Consider the following 24,011-nt stretch of genomic DNA (forward strand, 5'->3'; position numbering starts at 1 on the left):
TTGCGCCACTGCACTCCAGCCTGGGTAACAAGAGCCGAAACTCCGTCTCAAAAAAAGAAAAAAAAAAAGAGAGAACTTTTTTCTTGACAAGATTAGATTATACTAATATGAAAAACCTATTATGACTCTTACTTGATAAATGAAACCTTCAAATCACACAGAAAACACATTTTAATCAATAAAAAGGAATATTTCCAATCAATGAATTATTCTACCAACAAAAGCCTAAATAAGAAATTCAACTTCTGCTTTCCACAGCTCTATTTAATTCCCCAAATACATCGTTCTAATTTGTTTCTGAACAGTCTGTCCTCATAAACTGAGTGTATGGTTTTCTTTCATTTAACAAAAATCTGAAGCTAGAAAGGAAATTGAATTCTAGAAGTGGGCAATTAATTTGATAGTATTTGCTTTTTCCAATATGAGTATGTCAAGTTCAAAAACTAAATGAGAAACTGAAACCATTAAATGTTAGGAAAAGGAAAACTTTAGTTTCTGTGGTCTAATAAAAGATCTCAGCAAAAAAGTAAATTCATTTCCGTTCTTCCGAGATGAGAAAAAACAGAGATAATGTACTTGTTTCTATAAAAAGTAAGAACCTCTACAACGTATGACTTGTAAATAATTCAGGGGATTCAGTGAATTTTACTTGGCTCTTCTTGACAAAGGCAAGGCACGCATCAAAGCTAAAAGAAAAAGGAAAAATCTAAAGAATACAGGAGCTACCTCTTATATTTCTATACATCAGAATTGTTGTTTTCCATTTCTAGGGAAATGCAAAATAGAAAAACAAATTTCATATTAGCATGAAATTTCATATTAGCAAGAAATACTAATTTGAAAATAAATTTCATATTAGTCACTTACTAAAGGGTTTATTACATACATTAAAAATTTTACATGTCTATAATTTTAACAACTTCATGTTTACATATTATTTATTTTTTATATCCAAAGCAACAGAAAAAGATAAGCATGTCTAATAAGGTGAAGAGGGGTGCAACATTATGAAATGTAGGTAAAGGTATATAAAAATTGCTAACTAAAGCTAACTTCTGCATGTTCCGGAGAAACCAATTATATACCTTTCTTCCTTAGGCTACTCTACTCTTCCACTACTGACTCTGAGAAATCTCTCTATATTTAAATTAAATCCTTCCTAAACCAGCCTAATCTTGCTATTACTGTTTTTTTTCAAAGTACACATAGAGATACACAGATAGGACTGAACATGAAAAACAATTTTTAGAGTAATTTGGCAATTGTGACCCACATATATAAGGATGCTTAGTGGAACACTGTTCTTACAGCAAAAATATTAGAAATAATCTGAAAAATGTTCATTGATGAGGCAATTATTAAACTGAGTCTGCTGGAGTCTTCAGTGAAATATTATAGAACCATTAAAAACATGCTATAGGCTGGGTGTGGTAGCTCATGTCTGTAATCCCAGCACTTTGGAAAGCTGAGGTAGTAGGACTGCTTGAGCCCACACATTCAAGACCAGCCTAGGCAGCACAGAGAGACCCCCATCGCTACAAAGAAATATAAAAAATAGCTGGCCATGGTGGCACATGTCTGTAGTCCCAACTATTTGGGGGGCTGAGGCAGCATCAGGATCAATTGAGCCCAGAAGGTAGAGGCAGCAGTAAGCTATGATGGCACCACTGCACTCCAGCCTGGGTGAAAGGGTAAGACCCTCCCTCAAAAAAAAAAAAGAAAAAAGAAAAAAGAAAAAAAAATGCTAGAGCTATACATATCTGAAAACTATAAATTACTTGACTTGGAAAGATATAGATATTATGTAATACATAAACTCCAAAAGGTTGCAGATACGCATTTTATAAAAATGAGATAACAATAGAAAATTAAGAATAAAATTCTCAATGAGCGTGTGTGTGTGTGTGTGTGTGTGTGTGTGTGTGTGTGTGTTGACTGAGCACAGAAAGTCTAAAAGAAGTTCCAGACCCAAGTCGGCTGATTAGAAGCAGCTGTGGTCTGCAGCACTCACGGTGAGGAATGAAAAAGGGCAAGTGAATTCAGAACCTTCAACTGAGATACCCAGGTTCTGACATCGGGACTGACTGGACAAACAGCTTGACCCAAGGAGACCAAAGAAAAGTAAATGGGGTTGGAGGGGGCGATGGCCCACCCAGAAGCAACATGGATTCAAACACACACAGGACGTGATAAACATTTGTAAAAAACAGAAAAAGTTTAAAGATCCAATTTAAAAATCAGCAAAAGTTGCGAACAGTTAATTTACAAAGCAAGCTCTACTCGACTGATACACATTGAAAATGCTCCACTTTTCTCAATTTTAAGAAGTGTGAATTAAAACCACGATTTACCATTTTGCATTTATCAGAAGAGCAAAAGTCAAAGACACTAGTAACATTATGTTGACAAGCATATTTGTAGACAGGCACTGATTATCATAAATAAGATTGAACCTGAAAACCAATTTTTAGAGTAATTTGGCAATTGTGACCCACATGTATAAGGATACTTGCTTAGTGGACCACTGTTCTTATAGCAGAAAATATCAGAAATAACCTGAAAAATGTTCATTGATCAGGCAATTATTAAACAGAGCCTGGTGAAGTCTCCAGTGAAATATTATATAACCATTAAAAACATGCTATAGCCAAAGAAACCTCCATCTCCAGCCAAGAGAAGAGGTGAGTAATTGTGCTACCCTGCCCAGGAAACCACACTTCTCCCATAGAACTTTGCAATCCATGAATCAGGAGATCCCCTCATGAGCCTGCACCACCAGGGTCTTGGGTCTGATACACAGAGCTGTGTGGAGTCTTGGTAGAGCAGCCATTCAGGCACACACAGAGAACCATGAGTTTTACATACTACACCCCTGAGATCCCTGGCAAGGCGGGAAATCCATCTGTATGTATCTCTAGGAAGGTGGCTGATTCTAGGGAGTCAGGCAGCATCATTCTGTGGGCCCCACTTCCATAGCACCTCACAAGTTAAGACCTAATGGCTTGGAATTCCAGTCAGCCAATGGTAGCAGTTTGGAATGCACCAGAGATGTGTTCAAGTTCCCAGGGGCGAAGGGGTGGCCATCACCTCTGTGGTTTGACAGACTTCAGCCACTCTAGCCTGCTGGCTGTGGAGATAGACAGTCTGTATGAGGAAGGGTCCTCCACAATGCAGAACAGCTGCCTTGTCAGATTGTGCCCAGACTGCTTCTTTGGGTATGACCCTGATTCCATTCCTCCTCACTGGGTGGGACCTCCCAACGGGGGTCTCCAGCCACCTCCTAAAGGTACACGCGGGCCAGCAACAGGTCAGTACTCCACCAGAATGCTGCTTCCAGAGGAAGGAGCTGGCTACCATCTTTGCTGTTTTGTGGCCTTTATTGGTGATACCTCCAGGTACAGAAGAAACTGAGGAAACTCGGGTCTGAAGCAGACCCCCAGTAAACTGCAGCAGCCCTATGGTAGGGTGGCCAGACTGTTACAAAGAAAAACAAACAGAAAACAACAACATCATCAACGAAAAAGACCCCACAAAAACCTCATTTAGAGGTCAGCAACCTCAAAGACTGAAGATGAGAAGCAATCAATGCAAAAGTGCTGAAAACTCAAAAAGTCAGAGTGCCTCTTCCCCTCCAAATGACTGCAACACCCCTCCAGCGAGTGCACAGAACTGGACTGAGGCTGAGATGGCTGAATTGACAGAAGTAGGCTTCAGAAGATGGGTAATAACAAACTTTGCTGAGCTAAAGGAGCATGTTGTAACCCAAGGCAAAGATGCTAAGAATCATGATGAAACAATACAGGAGCTGATAGCTAGAACAGCCAGTTTAGAGAGGAAGATAACTGACCTGACGGGGCTGAAAAACACAACATTAGAACTTCACAGTGCAATCACAAATATCAATAGCAGAACAGACCAAGTGGAGAAAAGAATCGCAGCGCTTGAACAATCTTTCAGAAATAATACAGACAAGAATAGACAGAAAGACAATAAAAAGGAATGAACAAAACTTCCAGGAAATATGGGATCACATAAAGAGACAAAATCTATGACTGATTGAGGTACCTGAAAGAGACGGAGAGAATAGAACCAAGTGGAAAGTTCAGGATATCATCCAGGAGAACTTTCCCAACCTAGCAAGACAAGCCAACATTCAAACTCAGGAAATGCAAAGAGCCTCGGTAAGATATTCCACAAGAAGATCAACCTCAAGACACAAAATCATCAGATTCTCCAAGGTCAAAATGAAAGAAAAAATGTTAAGGACAGCCAGAGAGAAAGGCCAGGCAGCCTACAAAGGGAAGCCCATCAGACTAACAGCAGGTCTCTCAACTGGAGACCAATGTTCAACATTCTTAAAGAAAATAATTTCCAGCCCAGAATTTCATATCTGACTAAGCTAAGCTTCATAAGTGAAGGAGAAATAAGATCCTTTTCAGATAGGCAAATGTTAAAAAAATTCATCACCAACAGGCCTGACTTACAAGAGCTCCTGAAGGAAGCGTTAAATATGGAAATGAAAAACCATTACCTCAAAAACACACTGAAGGACACAGACCAGTGGCGCTATGAAGCAACCACATAAACAAGTCTGCAAAATAACCAGCTAGCATCATAATGACAGGGTAAAATTCACACATAACAATACTAACCTTAAATGCAAATGGGTTAAATACTCTGATTAAAAGACACAGAATGGCCGGGCGCGGTGGCTCAAGCCTGTAATCCCAGCACTTTGGGAGGCCAAGGCGGGTGGATCACGAGGTCGAGAGATCGAGACCATCCTGGTCAACATGGTGAAACCCCGTCTCTACTAAAAATACAAAAAATGAGCTGGGCATGGTGGCGCGTGCCTGTAATCCCAGCTACTCAGGAGGCTGAGGCAGGAGAATTGCTTGAACCCAGGAGGCGGAGGTTGTAGTGAGCCGAGATCGTGCCATTGCACTCCAGCCTGGGTAACGAGCGAAACTCCGTCTCAAAAAAAAAAAAAAAAAAAGACACAGAATGGCAAACTAGATAAAGAGCCAAGACCTATGGGTATGTTATCTTCAAGAGACCCACCTCACATGCAAAGACACACATAGGCTCAAAAGGATAAGGAAAAATTTAGCAAGCACATGGAAAACAGAAAAAAAGCAGGGGTTGCAATCCTAGTTTCTGACAGAACAGACTTTATGCAAACAAAGATCAAAAAAGACAAAGAAGGAGATTACATAATGGTAAAGGGTTCAATACCACAGGAAGAGTTAATTCTCTTAAATATATGTGCACCCAGTACAGGAGTACTAAGATTCATAAAGTAAGTGCTTAGAGAACTACAAAGAGACTTAGACTCCTACACAATAATAGTGGGAGACTTTAACACCACACTGACAACATTAGATCATGGAGACAGAAAATTAACAGATATTCAGGACCTGAACTCAGCTCTCAAACAAGTGGAGCTGATAGATATCTACAGAACTCTACCCAAATTGAACAGAATATACATTCTTCTCACTACCACATGACACATACTCTAAAACGGATCACATAATCGGAAGTAAAATACCCCTCAGCAAATGCAAAAGATCTGAAATAACAGTCTCTCAGACCACGGAACAATCAAATTAGAACTCAAGATTAAGAAATTCACTCAAAAGGCCTGGCACAGTGGCTCACGCCTGTAATCCCAGCACTTTGGGAGGCTGAGGCAGGTGAATCATGAGGTCAGGAGATTGAGACCACCCTGGATAACACCATGAAACCCCGTCTCTTACTAAAAATACAAAAAATTAGCCGGGCTTGGTATCACATGCCTGTGGTCCCAGTTACTTGGAGGGCTGAGGCAGGAGAATCACTTGAACCTGGGAGGCGGAGGTTGCAGTGAGCTGAGATTATGCCACTGCACTCCAGCCTGGGTGACAGAGGGAGGAGTGCAAAAAAAAAAAAAGAAATTCACTCAAAACCACACAACCAGATGGAAATTGAACAACCTGCTCCTGAATGACTTTCAGGTAAACAATGAAATTAAGGCAGAAATCAAAAAGATCTTTGAATCTAATGAGAACAAAAAGACAATGTACCAGAATCCTTGGGATGCTGCTAAACCAGTGTTAAGAGGGAATTTATAGCACTAAATGCCCACATCAAAAAGCTAGAAGGATATCAAGTTAAAAACCTAATATCTCAACTAAAAAGAACTAGAGTATCAAGAGAAAATAAACCCCAAAGCTTGCAGAAGACAAGAAATAACCAAGATCAGAGCTAAACTGAAGGAGATAGAGACACACACACAAAAATCAATGCATTCAGGAGCTGGTTTTTTGAAAAAATTAATAAAACAGACCTCTTTAGCTAGACTAATATCACCACTGACCCCAATTGAACAATTGAACTACAAACCATTGCTCAAAAAAAAAAAAAAAAAAAAAAAAGGGAGGCTACAAACAAATGGAAAAACATTCCATGCTCATGGAGAGGAAAAAACCAGTATCATAAAAATGGTCATCCTGTCCAAAGTAATTTATAGAGTCAATGCTATTCCCATTAAACTACCAGTGACATTCTTCACAGAATTAGAAAAAACTATTTTAAAATTCATATGGAGCTAAGTAAGAGCCCAAATAGCCAAGACAATCCTAAGCAAAAAGAACATAGCTGGAGGTATCACTCTACCCAACTTAAAACTATACTGCAAGGCTATAGTAAGCAAAACAGCATGATACTGGTGCGAGAACAGAACAACAGATACATACACCAATGGAACAAAACACAACTCAGAAATAAGGCCACTTACCTGCAACCATGTGATCTTCAACAAATTTGACAAAAACAAGGAATGGGGCAAGGACCCCTTATTTAATACATGGTGCTGGGAGTACTGGCTAGCCATATGCAGAAAATTGAAACTGGACCCCTTCCTTACACCATACACAAAATTGAACTCATGATGGGTTAAAGATTTAAAACTAAAACCCAAAACTATAAAAAACTTAGAAGAAAATCTAGCAATACCATTCAGGACACAGACACAGGCAAAGATTTCATGATGAAGACACCAAAAGCAATTGCAACAAAAGCAAAAACTGACAAATGGGATCTAATTAAACTAAAGAGCTTCTGCACAGCAAAAGAAACTATTGTCAGAATGAACTGATAACCTACAGAACAGGAGAAAATTTTTGCAACCTATCCATCTGACAAACGTCTAATAGCCAGAGTCTACAAGGAAGTTAAACAAATTTACAAGAAAAAACAACCACATTACAAAAGGCAAAGGAAATGAATAGACACTTATCAGAAGAAGACATACATGTCGCCAACAAACATACTGAAAAAAAGTTCAATATCATTAATCATTAGAGAAATGCAAATCAAAACCACAATGAGATACCATCTTATGGCAGTCAGAATGACTATTGTTAAAAGTCCAAAAACAGCAGATGCTGGTGAGGTTGCAGAGAAAAAATGCTCTTATACTGTTGGTGTGAGTGTAAATTAGTTCACCCATTGTGGAAGGCAGTGTGGTGATTCCTCAAAGACCTAGAGGCAGAAGTATCTTTTGGCCCAGTAATCCTATTAGTAGGTATATACCCAAAGGAATATAAAGCGTTCCATTATAAAGATACATGCCCATATATTTTCACTGTAGCACTATACAATAGTAAAAACACAGAATCAACCTAAACGTCCATCAATGATAGACTGGATAAGGGAAAATGTGGCATATATATACACCATGGAATACTATGCAGCCATAAAAAGGAACAAGATTATGTCCTTTGCAGGGACATGGATGGAATGGGAGGCTGTTAGCAAACTAACGTGGGAACAGAAAAACAGACACCACATGTTCTCACTTATAAGTGGGAGCTGAATGATGAGAACACATAAGCACATCGGGGAGAACAAATCACATCAAGGTCTGTTGGGGTGGAGAGGGGAGGGAGAACATCAGAAAGAATAGCTAATTAATGTTGGGCTTAATACCTGAGTGATGGGGTGATCTGTGCAGCAAACCACCATGACAGACATTTACATATATAATAAACCTGCACATCCTGCACATGCACCCCTGAACTTAAAAGGTGAGGAAGAAAGAAATACAAGTCTCACTAAGGCAATACTTGCAATAGAATGTTCTGTAATAATGGAAATATTCTACATTGTGCTGATCAATATGGTGGCCACTAGCAACATGTGGCTATTGAGCACTTCGAATGTAGCCATTGTGACTGAGGAATTTTTTAAATTTAATTACAATTTATCTAAACTTAAATGTAAATAGCCATATGTGGCTAGTGGCTACCATATTAAACAGCATAGTACTAAGATTTTAACATCTGAAAGGTAGAGTATGAGTAGCCAGGTGATGGCTTCTATGTCTGATTTTACAGACCTTAATTAAAAGTGGGGGGGGGGATGGATGATGACAGTGTGATAATAAGTAACGTCCACTCTCTTGACCTGATGAGACTCTCTCTTCTGGGGAACTTATATGTGACACTTAGACTCACAATGTCCTAAGAAAAGTAATCTGTGTTCAAGGGGCCATTTCTGGTCTCTTTTTTAAAGACAAGATATGATCACAGCAGATATCTAGGAGTTTCAAGAATTCTTCTTTATGAGGAAGGTTCAACGACTTACTCTTCATTTAGGGTCTCAATAGTCCCAAACTGTATTAAGCATAGTAGTCATTCAAAAATACTTGTCATACTTCCAGGACTGTCACTGTGTATACTATAAAATAACCTCTTAGGAAACCCACGCTAAGGAAAAGATGATCTCCTCTTCTGCAATACCGCAACAGCCTCCTAACTGGTCATTCTACTTCTGCTTTTACGTATCACTCACATTCATTCTTCTCTTTGCCAACAAAGAAATGTCTCTAAAATATTTGTCTGGCTATCCTATTTCTCAGCACAAATTCTAATAGTCTCAAACTCCATTGCCATTGCTATTACCTTAGTTCTGCCTTTATTGGCTCTAATCTGAACTTCTACAATTATGTCTCTAATGATCACCTGCCTCTAGCTTTGAACTGCCCAATCTATTCTCTCCACAGCTACCAAACATATCTGTTTAAAACACAAACCTTAAAATACTTTTGCTATACTTTTACTTAAAACCATCAATGACTACTCTGCCCATAGCAGAGATTCTCAGCATGCTGCAAATGGGTTACAGGTGAGCCAAGATATTGATCCTTTTAGCAGTAAAAGCAGTCAGGTAGGGCCTGGAGCTATCGGAACCTATGTCACTTTCCAACGTAAGCAGCTTTGTCTCATTTTTAAATAATCTATTTATCATCAATCTAATTGACATTTTGTATTTTGGTTTAAAAAAAACCATAAAATTTATCATCTTAACCATCTTTAAGTGGACAGTTCAGTAGTAAGTGTATTCACACAGTTGTAAAAAAGATCTCCAGAACTTCATCTTGCAAATTTGAAACTCAATGTCCATTAAGCAATTCCCCTGTTCTCCCTTCCCTCAGCCTCTGGTAACTGCCATTCTATTTTTGTTTCTATAAATGACTCCTTTAGATTCCTCATGTTAAGTGGAATCATACAGTATTTGTCTTTTTGGGACTGGCATATTTCGCTTAGCATAATTCAACAAAGTTCATGTTATAGTATGTGACATTTCCTTAATTTTAATGGCTAAATAGTATTTCATTGTGTGTATATATCACATTTTGTTTATCCATTCATTCATCGACAGACATTTAGGTTGCTTCTACCTCTTGGCTACTGTGTAATGTCTATAAACATGGGTGTGGAAACATCTCTTCAAGACCCTGCTTTCAATTCTTTTTTATATATACCCTACACTGGGATAACTGGATCATATGATAATTCTTTTTAATTTTTTGAGGAACCTGACCCCTGCTGCATTTGCAAAACTGCTGATCATTCCTCACCTTCATCAAGTTCTCACCTTCCTCAGCTCTGAGGGTCTTCTCTCACCTGATCTTCCTCTTTCTTTTACTCCTTCTTAGTTTTCTTCCCAGTAACCTCTACTTGACTATTAAACAAACACCAGTGCTCCTCTAGGCTTATAGCTTCACTACTCAGTGCATTTCACAGCATACATAATTGAGACTGAATTGACGCTTTTTGCTGTCAGTTCCCCAAATAACATCTCTGGCCCTACTGTTTAGATTATCTAAATCTGGTGTTCAACCAGATGTCCTTACTTGGACATACCATAAACATTTAAAATGCAAATGGTTGAAAACCTGTATCCTTCATTATCTTATTACATACACTTGCCCAAACCACAAGCCAAACGTTTCCTAAACTCCCTCTCACTTACTAGTTACAATGCCCATCACCTGCAGATTCTAACTCCTTCACATTTTTCTAATCTAGTCCATCATCTTCATCCTACTAAGGCTGTTAGTTCAAGCTCACATCATTTCTCGCTTGGAATACTGGAAGAGCCTCCCAATCCATTTCCGTTCTTCCAATCTCTCCTCCACTTTGCTGCCAAAGCACATTACAGGTCTTCAACAAATGTTGTTGATTACATTAAGTACAAATCTGACAATGTCATTTCTCTGCTTAAACTTTCAGAGATATGCCACAACTTTCACAAGGCTTCTCATGATCTAGCTCCTTATTACTATTACTGCCTTACTGCCCCAACACTTCCCCTCACGTCCTCCTCTCCAGCCATTCAGCTTTTCTTAGTTCTCTAAATACCACGCCATGTCAGGCCTCCCTTCCTCTGCACATGCTACTACCACTCCTTTATTCCTCTGACTAGTACTTCAAACGTAGGCTTAAGCATCACCACTTCAGCAAAGTGCCTCATATATATCTCAATCACAGTGAATGGCAGCTAATGATTTGTCTGTACAACGTAAGTTCCTAGAAACCTTATTTGGTTTGTAGCACCAATGACTGGTACAGAGTATGTAATCATTCACAGACGGGTTTGATTTGATATCTTCTAAATTTAAAAAAAGAGAAAGGAGCTTAGTGGGCCTTATGTCACCATTCTAGTATAGCACAAAGTGAGAGCACTGTACTACAAAGCCAAATGTGCTGGAAATGCGAAAACAAAATAAAACAGAAGGCACACCTTTTCAAAAGAGGAAATGTAGGAAATTCTGAGAACCTATGTAGTGTCTAATTAACTAGCCCTGGAACTTTATACTATGTGGGGAAGGGCTTATTTAACACTTTGATGATAAAAACAAGTGGAAGGCTTCTCATCCCAATAAAGCAAATTAACCTTTCTTGGCTGTGTCACTGTAATTTTGGTTCCTAATGTAGATTCTCGCTCACTTCCTGACAGGTTATTTTCCTTCTTTGAGAGTCTTACCACCTCTAGGGACACTCATTTGTCAGTCAGCCATTTGTTCTCAAAATCTGAATGGGGGGAACGCGGATGGAAGAAGGAAGAGTGTGGGGGGATGACGAACACTTTAGGGAGGGGAGGTGACAGAAGGCCACAGTCCCCGGGATGGAATGGATTGGGCGCTGGGGCAGTATCAGAGTGGAGCGCTGACATCTGGCAAGGAACAGGGAGGATACGATCACGGAGCAGGCAACATGAAATAGGGAACGACCCCAGGCTGAAGATGGGGAGACGGAGAAGATGCTCAGAGAGAAAGCTAGGAATGTGACAATGTGGTGGGGGCTGGGGGGAGGGAGGAAGCGGTGATAGGCAGAGCCAAGAGGAAGCAAGACGCAGTTTTTGGCCAGGAATCAGAGGGGCTGAGGAGAAAAGCTGGGTCGAGAGGAAGACAACACAAATGGAGCTTTAGGACGAGGGGGCAGGGGGTCATCCCGGTGCGGAAGGGAGGCACGGGAAGAACTGAGGGTCCAGTGGGCAGAGGCAGACGGCGCAGAGTAGGAGACCCGAACCAGCCGCGCAGAAGCCGGGGAAGGCACGGCGAGGCGAGAGGCACTTACTGGGGTCCCTCCGCACGGCGCCGCTGGGGATCTCCTCCCGGAGGTGAGGAAAGAGGAAGTCCCGGGCGGCCTGGAGGTCCTGGAAGTAGCAGAACTGGATAATGGAGCAGGCCATGGCTCCGGGGAACCCCACTACGGCACTCACCTCACCTCACCACGCCCTGCCCCCTCCACCCCAATGAGGCCGCCGCCGAGCCCCGACAGCACAAGCCAAGCAGGAGGCGGAGAAACCAAACCGGAAGCTGTCACTGACGCGAGTCCGCCGTCTCGGAGTAATGCGCAGGCGCAGGCAGGCCCAGGCGGCGAAGGAGGGGGGAGGCCCGGGTCACGTGACCACGGCGCCGCAGCTGCGGGTGGAGCCCACGCCAACTTGGAGGCTTGGGGCAGTTTTTCAGTCCCAGTACTGCATCTATGCCCGGGAATGAACCCTTTCATTCATTCTGGCTTTTAGCCAGAGGTGTTCTAATTGGACATGTCCGCGCAGGCCTTTGACTCATTCAGCCGGTCTTACCGATGCCGGATTATTGGCACGATCCTAATGTTTCACAGAAAATAATTTGTTTTAAACTAGTGGCAGGCCAGTGGGGGACCGTATCCTGCAAGAGTCGGATTTCGAAAAGATTAATTGCTCTTCCGGAGATTATCCCCGTCAAGGCTGGCTTTACAATGCTCCTGCTATAAATTCCCATAGTGCTATGCAAGCCCAATATAGTACGTGTTATAATGTATTATATACACTTATGCTTTCATTATTCGTTTGGTTTTTCATTCATGCATTCATCTATCCGTTCAACAAATATTTGTTAGTCTTTTAAATGCCAGCCACGCAGGGTGTTCAGCATTAGAGAACAAAAGAGAATACCTTTTCCCAGAAAGCTAGAATTCTAGTAACCGATACACGCAGTAAGCAATTAATTACAGTAGTTACCTTTAATCCAATGGGATATGTTTTAAGCCCCCCAGTGGATGACTGAAACCATGGCTAGTACTGAAGCCTATGTATGTGTACTATGTTTTTTACCTATACATATTTATAAGTTAGGCACAGTAAAAGATTAACAATAACTAATAATAAAATTGAATAATTATATGGAAAATGAACTCATGGATAAAGGGGGCATTATTGTACTCAACTATTTAACTGAAATTGTGATTATGCTAGTAAGTGCTTCATAAATATTTGCTGAAGAAATAAATGGAATGGAATGTGTACATGGAGTAAATAAAATAACCTGTTTCTTTTACAAAGCATTTTCTATTTTTGAAAGTACTTTACATTGTCCATTTGCATAGTCACAAATGCCATTTTAAAATAGTGTGTCTTTGCAAAGGCGGTTTCAGTTAAAGATTAAATAATAGTTAAAAAAAGAAAAAAAAATAGTGTGTCTTATCCCATTTTCTAAATGAAGAAATTGAGCTGTCTCTGAACAGGCTTGAAGTTTAAGTTATTTTTCCAAAAAGTAAAAGCCAAAAAAAATTATTTTTATGTTAGCACAAAGGCCTGTAGGCATTTACACACTTCCCAAAGGAAACCTAAAGAGGCCATCCACTTTGTATGAGAAAATGGCACAGGAGTAAATGGAAGGCAAGTGGATGGGGTCCAGAGCATTCATTTCTGTCAGGCCTGTGAACATACACACTTAGTCCTAATAATATAACAACTGTAATTTAGTGCTCAGGTTCCTATTCTATTATTTCCGATTTCTAGAGTAGGATGATTTTCCCAAAATAGGATAGGCAATTTCTATGTTATCAGGTTAACAGGAATCAGTTCTTCACCTAAAAATGCAGTTGAATCAGATGTGCTGTAAGGTCCCTTTAAGCATTTAGGGACCTATACTTCTGTAATCAAAGCTTTCAGAAAAGGCAAGCTGCCAGTGCTCCCTTCTTCGATCTGAAGAAATGCAATGTTTCCTCAGATCATCACTAGAATAATCCAGTCCTGATAAGATTATTCCCTAAAGTCCAGCACCAATCCCAAACTAAATTAAAATTAAAATTTAGATTCTTAGTGTTACTGGATGAATAAAGAATTCATGACACTTTCTGGAAGGAGACTGTCCTTCCTTGAAAACCATTCAAGTTCCTATTCAGGTAAATGCATTTTGTGGAAGTAACTGCTGTTGGCTGATTCTGCTGGCCTTTGTTCTGCCCTGAGGCATTCATATATCTCCTGTGGTGGTCATTGAATTTCATCACTGTGTTGGCTCAGTTTTAATGGTGAAGTCCCTGACTTCCTTCCAAGTACTGTTGAAAAGGTTCATTCATGGATGTTTTTAAGGATTTTAGATACCCTTCACAGAAATTACAACACATTCATGAACTGAACTCTTCCCCCAGGAAGCTGTAAAGCTGCAGGGGGCATGCCTCTGGAGTTCTGCTGCCATGGTTTCTGTGGCATGTGGGAGAATTGCATCAGAGAGTGAATATCACTTATTCCACAGTCATAAGAAAGCACATTCCAGAAATGTGCAGGTCTTACATATCCCAGCATTGACAATGTCTCTCTGAGGTCTGGTTTCAGGAGCTAGGAAAAGCACTGTGACCAAAATAACCACAGGATGAGTCCAGGTGCTAATGTGAACTTCCTCCAGTATCCATTAGTGTGAGTCAGACCACTGATGACGGTTGTTAAGAGAGATGTGTTAATGAGGATGATAAACAGCAGGCTCTTGCCAGTCCTTAACAGCAGCCTGAAGCAGAAGGGGTTGAGATGCAGGATGGGCGCTAATCGAAGGTGTGAGAGAAAGAGCAATGGACCTGGAGTCATGACCTTGGAAAATTCATGTCACGTTTCTGGGACTTAGTTTCTTGATTTATAAAATGAAGAGGGTGGGCGCTAAAGTTCATCCCAGGGATGTGTAGGTTTCAGTAAGAGACGGAATGGCAAGCTCTGGGAGTTAGAATTGCTTAAAAGAGGCCGGGCGCGGTGGCTCAAGCCTGTAATCCCAGCACTTTGGGAGGCCGAGGTGGGTGGATCACGAGGTCAAGAGATCGAGACCATCCTGGTCAATTTGGTGAAACCCCGTCTCTATTAAAATACAAAAAAAAATTAGCTGGACATGGTGGCGCGTGCCTGTAATCCCAGCTACTCAGGAGGCTGAGGCAGGAGAATTGCCTGAACCCAGGAGGCAGAGGTTGCGGTGAGCCGAGATCGTGCCATTGCACTCCAGCCTGGGTAACAAGAGCGAAACTCCGTCTCAAAGGAAAAAAAAAAAAATTGCTTAAAAGAAGTGGTCTGTAGAAGCACCCCAGTAAGAAGCTTGGGTCAGCAGGAGAAAATGTGAGGGTTCTGGACATCTCTAAGAGAAAGTAAGGGGAACATAGCAAGGAGATGGAGAGTCCTTGAAGCCTTACCTCATAGCTTTGCTAAGGGTCATCCTCGAACTGATAACTGAGTGAGCAGAGCAAGGGCTATTTACAACTATTAGTCAACAAATATGCATGGAGTGCTTTTTACACTAAAGGTGCTATAGTAAGCACAGTGAGGCAATAAAGACAAAGGATCCAGGGATTCACTACCTAAAAGCAGACAAACACATACTCTCTAAGAGCAGAGTGTGATGAATACCATGGGTGCCTTTTGGACAAAGGGCACTGAAGGAAGACATTAATTTAGATCCCTAGGCGTGTCCCTTGGAAAAGAAGTAGTGTGGAAGAGGTAGGAAAGGCACTAAACAAATTGGTTCTTGATTATAGAGAACCTCAAAATCCAAATAGTGAAACCACCTTTGCAAAATTATGACTGAGACAGTGAAAGAGATGTAACTTAGTTGACTCCATCTTGCTTCTAACCTCCAAGCTCTCCTTGTTCATTCCTGGGTGTAGACTGAACTAACTTTGGGAGAAACTTAGTTTATAGTTTAAACAAAGATGATAACAGCCTTTTTCCAAAGCAGACTTCCTTCTTGTCTGGGAACTAGATTGCCTTTGTAAGACTAACATTATCCACAAGATTAAAAATTAGGGTTTAGGAGTCATGCAACCGAAGGCTACAAGATTCTGACCCTCCCTAAACTGTTCCTAAGATCAGTGCTTGAGATATTTTGCAGACCCTGCACTTGATGGATCACCTGGCACCACCCAGATCAATAAACTGGCTCATCTAACTTGTGCCCCGTGCCCCACCCACGCAGGAACTGACTCAGCACAACAAGACAGCTTTGACTCCCTGTGATTTCATCCCTGACCAATCAGCACTCCTGGCTCACTGGCTTTTCCCAACTCACCAAGTTATCCTTAAAACTTCTGCTCCTGAATGCTCAGGGGGACTGATTTGACTAATAATAAAACTCTGGTCTCCCACACAGCCATGAATTACTCTTTCTCTTGCAATTCCCCTGTCCTGATGAATCAGCTGTGTCTAGGCAGCTGGCAAGGTGAACCCCTTGGGTGGTTATATGTATGATCATATATCAAAACACTGGATAGTATGATCTGGTCTTTTTGTGTGTGCAAGGTGTAGACAACTAAAGATATTTTAGAGAAGTTATAGCAGAGCAGTATGTGGGATGACTGAAGGCAGAGAGATCCCTCTAGATGTCATAGCAAAGCAATATTCTGTAAGAGAAGTAATAACAGTGGAAAGTCAGTGCCTCTCTGGTGGCTGAATCAATAGTTTTGATATATGGTTAGATATAGGTGTGGGAAGGGAAAATAAAACCCAAGGTGATGTTCAAGTGTTCAGTTCAAAGAATTGGAAAGGTGGCAATGTCATGTCAGCAACCAAGATATAGAATGTAAAAGGAGGAATGGATTTGAGGCAAATAAAAATAGGATGAGGTTGGGCATGGTGGCTCATGCCTGTAATCCCTGTGCTTTGGAAGGAAGAAGTGGGAGGAGGATTGCATGAGGCCAAGAGTTCGAGATCAGTCTGGACAACATAGAGAGACCCCATTTCTACACAAAATTAAAATTTAAATTGTCTGGGCCTGGTGGTACATGCCCATAGTCCTAGCTACCTGAGAGGCTGAGTCAGGAAGATTACTTGAGCCCAGGTTTGAGGTTACAGAGAGCTATGATTGTGCCCCTGCCCTCCAGCCTGGGTGACAGAGCAAGTGAGACTCTGTCTCAAAAAAAGAAAGAAAGAAAAAAGGATAAATGAATAAATTCAGTGTTGGATTTGTTAAATTCAAAGTGCCCACAGAAGAGCTAGGTTTTTTTGTTTTTTTTTTTTTTTTAAAGTTGTTTTATAAACCAAAGTTAGAAATTGGGATTGGAGAGGCCAGAGGAGATGAAGCTACCTACGGAAATCTTCCACACAGAAGTTATATTGAAGAGAGGAGATGAAAGTGTCAGTGGATTCTAAATGGGGTGAAGGCATGATTGGCTGAGGAAACAAGCTGGGAAGACTACCTTATTATTATTATTTTTTAAACAGAGTCTTGCTCTGTCACCAGGGCTCTGGGCTGGGGTGCAATGGCATAATCTTGGCTCACTGCAACATTTGCCTCCCAGGCTCAAGTGATTCTCCTACCTCAGCCTCCCAAGTAGCTGGGACTTTAGGTGCATGCCACCATGCCTGGCTAATTTTTGTATTTTTTGAAGAGATGGGGTCTCCCTATGTTGCCCAGGCTGGTCTTGAACTGCTAAGCTCAAAGAATGTGCCCTCTTTGGCCTCTCAAAGTGCTGGGATTACAGGCATGAACTACCGTGCCCGGCCAACTGTCTATTTTTTTAGAGATGGATGGAAGAAAAAGCTCTAGTAAAGAAGATAGAAAAGACATAGTCAAAGAAGAAAACTATGCATAGTAAGACCATGCTACGAAAGCCAAGTGAGGAAGAAGACATTTTCACAAATGGGTAATACAATTGTATTGAATTCAATAAAGAATTTAAGGAAAGGAAAAAGTGAGAAGAGATGATTCAGTTTGGTGAATAGGTAATCACAAGTGATTATCCAGTGTATAGAACAGCCAAACTCTGTTTCCTTTGCAGGAAATTTGTAACCTTTCTTCAGAAGTTGATTATTTTTCTCATAGCCACAGAAGCAATGGTCATCTTTTTCTTTTTTAAAATGGAGATGGGAAGAAGAGTTTTCTTTTTGCCGGCCTTGACCAGTTAGGAGAAGAAGAATTAACTTCACTAAATATTGTTTTACTGGTTTTATGAATGCAAGAAAATCTATTTATATTTTCAGTATTTTCCAATTTTATATCTTTATTGGGCCAAAACCTACCTATAATGGCATAAGGAAAGAAGATATTAACGCAGTTAGCTAACAAATATAAGTGTCATAGTGCTTTTAAGTCTCCATCTTCTTAATTTTAATGTGTTTAGGACTTATCAGGTAAGTAAGCCACCAAATGTCAATGAGATTTGGCATCCATTTCCTCTTTTGCTTTAGGAGGAGAACACATATATTACTGGGACAGTTATGTGTCCATTTTCGAAGACAAACCATATTTCCCAACCTCTCTTGACTCAGCGTATCCATAGACTGTGTTCTGGCCAATGAATAGAGCACAAATTGTTGGAATCATTGGGAGGGGTTTCCAAGAAGTTTACTTACGAGAGACAGCTAAGAAAAACCCTCTGGCTTCTCCTTCCCCTTTCCTGTTTCCTACCTAAAATTTACCACGGCTGTCACGCCAGCATCCTTTTTAGACAGTGAATTGACCTAAACTGTGGTGGATCATGAAAAAGGAGCCTGAGTCTCCTCCGCTTTGTGGAGCTGCCATGCCAAGCCTGGACTGCCACATCTGGACTTCTTTTACATGACAAAATAAATCTGTGTGTTCTAACCACTGCTATTTTGGGTTTTCTGTTATTATAGGTGAACCTAATCCTGACACACTATGAATTAAGTAATGAGAGAACCTTTTGATAAAGGAATTTGGTCTATTCCATGTATTTTATTTAAATAAAAGCTTTTTAATTTCTCTGATAGTCTTTTTCTCTAGCATAATTCAGATGAGATTAGACCAACTACTTGTATAGTTTTAATTTTAAATATTTTTGGCTGCATTTGGACATAAAAATATGCCCCAGGTGACCAAGTATTTCTTGTTTTCTTATTTTTAGCACAACTGAAATAGACCCTTAAAAGATTCTTTGAAATAAAAGAATGTCCCCAGTGGTGTTTAGCTGCTGAGTGATAAGTTCCAATCAGCAATTTTCATAATGGAAAATCGAGGCAAGGTTAGGAGAAGGGGAAACTGCTGGTTGGAGTTGTATATAAACTAAGACCACAAGTCTGAGAAGCCATTGACTTGTGAATTGTGAACGAAAATAGCTCAGTCCAACACTTTCCTTCACTTCCCTGTAGTTTCCTTACTCTGAATTACACTTTCTTTACAGTTTTCCCAAACCTTAGCTTCAATGAAGCTGCAACCTCCTGACCCCTTTCTTCCTCTTCCATCTTTTTATTTTCTGAATATGTTACTGCCTCCTTATTATCCTTCTCTATTCCTTTAGTCCCTTCTTCAAAGTCCCTTGTTTCAGCCTCTTTTCTTTCTGTTAATGGTATCACTCTTCTGTTGGTGGCTAAGCTATGAACGGAAAGGATAAATATTCTTTTCCTCTGCTTGTTCACTAGTCAGTCACCAAGTTCTATTGATTTAACTTCCAAAATAACTCTTGGATTGATCCTTTCCTGACGTCTTCACTGCCACCTCCTGGCAGAGCTGTTTCGGTAGCTTCCTTGGTCTTCCTGTTTTGAGTCTGGGCTTCCCACCTCAATCATCCTACACATTGCTGCCAGATTTGTCTTCCTGAAGCATAATTCTAATCATATTACTTAGTAAATCTCCCCATAACACTCATTTCTTCTTTAATTTGTTCACTCACTTAAGAACTATTCTCTGGGTCCCCATTAGGTGCCATGAATGTCTGGAGGCCCTAAGAACATTAATATAAGTAAGACCCAGTATTGGTGGAGTTAGAAGTTACCAATACACAAGTAGGAATAATTACCAGGGAACAGAGCAGGAACAAAAACCACGGCCCTGGGATTCAGAAAAGGCTTTTAAAAGGTAATATCTGAGCTGAGCCTTGAAAGCTGAATAGATTTTAGTTGGCTGGCAAGGGCGTAAGAGAGAAACAAGAACAATATCCTAGCGGAAGAAACATCATGACAAAAGGCTTGGGGCAGCCATAACTTGTGTGTACAGAGAAACACAAGCAGCTGTTTCTAAAATGTGAAGTATGACACTATGACTGGGGCTGAGTCAGAGAGGTGGCCTCAGTGACTTTAAACTTCCTTAAATTTCATTTTCTGTAGAATTTAAGGACTAAGCAACATTTCTTAATTTGCTTAAACTTGAGGAATGTTTCCTTTGGTTCATTTTCTTTGCTAATACCACAACTTGCTTGCAGTCTAAGGAGCTGAACAGTTTCCCCAAACCTTAGCTTCGGTGAAGCTGCAATCTCCTGACCCCTTTCTTCCTCTTCCATCTTTTTATTTTCTGAATATGTTACTACTTCATTATCCTTCTCTATTCCTTCAGTCCCTTCTTCAAAGTCCCTTGTTCCAGACTCTTTCTTTCTGTTAATGGTATCACTCTTCCGTTACTGAATAAGCTATGAACAGAAAGGATAAATATGCCTTTCCACATCTTGATTGCAGTCTAAGGAGCTGCAGGGGAGGGACGAAGGTTTGTAGATCCAGAGTCAAAGTGTGTTCCTGGCCCAGCTCCCAGTAATGCACTTGATCATTTACACTGGACTCTAGATCTGTGTTGAAGGTTGGCTTTCTGTTCCCCCTTCGTAAAACTTTCACAGACCACTAGATGCCAGAGCAGAGGAACTTCTCCTTGAGTGTTCTGCTCGGTGTCCCCCTTTCTTAATTAAGCCCTCCAATTTTCCTGCCTTACATTGACTGGCATTAGGTGACTGAGTGTTTTATTCTTCTTGATGCAGTTTCTTTCCAGCAGATGAGGTCAGTGTTAATTGTCCTGCTAATAGCCACTAATTTGACTTATATGTAATCCTTGCATTTTAAAATCTTATTTTCGAATTCAATCCTTTCCACTCTTCTAGTAAGTTGGATCTCTCATTTGTGGCCATACTCTCTTCTTTTCTTTCTTGCACTGAAAGGCACCTGGAAGATTTAAACCACTGAAGACAAAGGCATGCTGGAACATTCTAAAGTAGTTAATTACTGAGGATCTGCCGTCCTCTTTTCCACCGAGCAAACTTTGAAATCCTTCCAAACTTATTTCGAATGTCACCTCCTCTGTGAAAAGCCTCACTTTACCAGGCAAAATTAGTCACTTTGAACCCCCATACATTTTTCTTTTCTCCTTATATACACAGGGTCTTGCTCCGTCACCCAGGCTGGAGTGCAGTGGCATGATCATGGCTCACTGCATTAGTGTAGCCTTGAACTCCTGGACTCAAGTTATCCTCCTACCTCAGCCTCATGAGTACCTAGGACCACAGGTGAATGACCGCCGCCTCCCACCCCCGCCACCCCTAGCTTTTAAATCTATGTGTCTATTCTGAAACTTAACACTTTGACTCTTTGTATTATGTTTTATCTGCATTACTGTCTCCCCCACTAGATGGTGATATCCTCAAGGGGAGGAATTGTGATGTTTACCCTTGTGACAGTCACTCATTCAACACATTTTTAAGGATATGCTGGGCACCAGGAGCTAAACATATATACAACTCATACTCAATACAGAAAGAGACACATGTGTACTAATAGATAATACACTCCAATGACAGATAGATAATTCATTTTTGAAAATGCAATGCTGGGAACAGTACAGAGGAGCAGAATAAGAAGGTCACCTCACTTCGGAGATCAGGGAGGGCTTCTTGTAGGAAGTAGCATGTGAGCTAAGACTAGACCAAAGCCAGAAATAAGTGGGATAGAGGGTAGAATGCAAGCAGGGAGGCCAAGCATTCTTAGACACAGAGGAAACAGCTCAAAACTCCAGAAATGAGAAGACACAGTGTATTTAAGAATTAAGTACCTTTTAGCCTGTCTGGAGCTAAAAAAAAAAAAAAAAAAAAAAAAGGACTGTTAACTGGAGACTGGAAAACGAAAGAAGGACAAAAATCATAAAACGACTCAAGGGTACAGACCATGGTTTATTTAAATTTCTTCCTCTCTCCTGTGTTTGTACTTACCAAACAGGTGATTGGTTAATAGAAGTTCATGGAAGAGAGCAAAGAAAAAAAGAACGGCTCAGCACTCCAGTGGGTGGGATATATTAGAAATACAAAATGCAGATTTTGTCTGCCTTCAGTACCATTGGATAGGCAAGACCTATCCGTCGACGTCGGTAAATACTAGGCCCCATTTGATTTAATACCTGCAAAGAGTGGTACATGCAAGGGTGCTTAAGTCCGGAGAGATTGCTGTGATCAGGGATTACCAAGGGAGCTTACATCGAGATGGAACCTGAACTGCATCTGTAGGATGAGTATGGTTTAAGAAGAAAAGGATAAAAAGACATTCTGGATCTTACCACGTGAAGACAAAGGCATGAAGGGCCAGTAGAAAGAGGAAACAGGTGTGTGCGTGGTTTGTTTTTTTTTTTTCAACCTTTTCTTGATTCTTTCTCTATCAACTTCTGTTTAAGAGCTTTGTTGAGGACATCAAGGCTTTTGTTGGAAGGCACCAGAGCATGGGACAGGGGCCCTATCTAAGAAAGGTCTATTCATGGAATCAGAGCACAAGGAGACTCAGCCTTATAAACTTGACCTGAATGGAATTTACATTTTGGTATGGATTGGAGTTCTTTTTAAAGAGTGTGCAGAGACATGAATGTTAATTGTATTCAGGGACTCAATGTTAATTGTTCTGCTAAAATAAATGCCATTTTCAAACAGGATCTTTTTTTTTTTCTTTACAAAAGCAACTAAGTAATTTACCCTATAAATTGTAGGCAACATTTAACTGAGAACATTCTGGAACAACAAGTGTATAGGCAGTTCTTTGGAGCCTGGGTAATGGAATTTGACTTGTACTGTTCTGGCTAAGTTTTTTATTCAATGCTCTGGCATTTTTGCCTATCATCTTGTAAACACATTTTCCAGTTTCAGCTTGCATATTACAGTTGGATGTTTTTGAAGTTTTATTTTCCAGTGTTCCTTTCTTTTCCTTTTCTTTTTTTTTTTTTTTTTTTTTTTTTTTGAGATGGAGTCTCACTCTGTGGCCCAGGCTGGAGTGCAGTGGCTTACTGAAACCTCCGCCTCCTGGGTTCAAGCAATTCTCTTGCCTCAGCCTCCCAAGCAGTTGGAACTACAGGCCTGTGGCACCACAGCTGGCTAATTTTTTTTTAGATGGAGTTTTGCTCTTGTCACCCAGGCTGGAGTGCACTAGTGCGATCTTGGCTCACTGCAACCTCTGCCTCCTGGATTCAAGCAATTCTCCTATCCCAGCCTCCTGAGTAGCTGGGATTATAGGCACCTGCCACCACGCCCAGCTAATTTATTTTTTATTTTTAAAAATACAGTAAAAAAACATAGTAAAAAAATGGTGTTTTACTATGTTGGCCAGGCTGGTCTTGAATTCCTGACCTCAGGTAATCCACCCACCTCTGCCTTCCAAAGTGCTGGGATTTCAGGTGTGAGCCACCGTACCTGGCCAATTTTTGTATTTTTAGTAGAGCCAAGGTTGCACCATGTTGGCCAGGCTGGTCTCGAACTCCTTACTTCCAGTGATCCTCCCGCTTTGGCCTCCCAAAGTGCTGGCATTACTGGCATGAGCTACTGAATCTGGCCTAATTTTCTTATAAAATTATGATCCCAGCTTCTGGAGAATTTCCGATGTTAGCATATGAAATTATTTTCTCTAAATTTAATAGTTCATATTTTATGAAACTGAAATTTATTTTATCCTCATGGTTCTTTGTCCTTTAAGCTTTTTCAGTTTGGCATGCTTTTTCAGTCTTTGCTATTGCTTGAAATGCTTCCAAATTTAGAATAATCTATGAATTTCATTATTGAGCTTTTTCTTCTCTTAGAAATATTTTAAAGTTTGACCAACACATTCATGCTGTTCAGCTATAGACAATGACTTGAAAGTGCTGGCTTCAATGTAGAAGTTCAATAAGTACTTGAAGCCAAATATTATGACCTGATTTATTATTCACCCTTGCACAGCCTTCCTTTCAACAGGCTAGCCATCTTATTATCTTTGCCTTATGA

General features: G+C 40.5%; 1 protein-coding gene across 1 annotated transcript in view; it reads right to left on the reverse strand.

The window, feature by feature from the left end:
• Nucleotides 1-12,128, reverse strand: part of RAB3GAP2 (RAB3 GTPase activating non-catalytic protein subunit 2) — a 107,533-nt gene extending 95,405 nt beyond the window's left edge. The window contains exon 1 of the mRNA XM_039463429.2: nucleotides 11,907-12,128. Within this exon, the coding sequence (XP_039319363.1) occupies nucleotides 11,907-12,021 (115 nt within the window). The 5' untranslated portion in view covers nucleotides 12,022-12,128. The remainder of the gene's footprint in view (nucleotides 1-11,906) is intronic.
• Between the last annotated feature and the right edge of the window lie 11,883 nt (nucleotides 12,129-24,011).

Source organism: Saimiri boliviensis, chromosome 14 (genome assembly GCF_048565385.1).
Source record: "Saimiri boliviensis isolate mSaiBol1 chromosome 14, mSaiBol1.pri, whole genome shotgun sequence".
NCBI lineage: Eukaryota > Metazoa > Chordata > Mammalia > Primates > Cebidae > Saimiri > Saimiri boliviensis.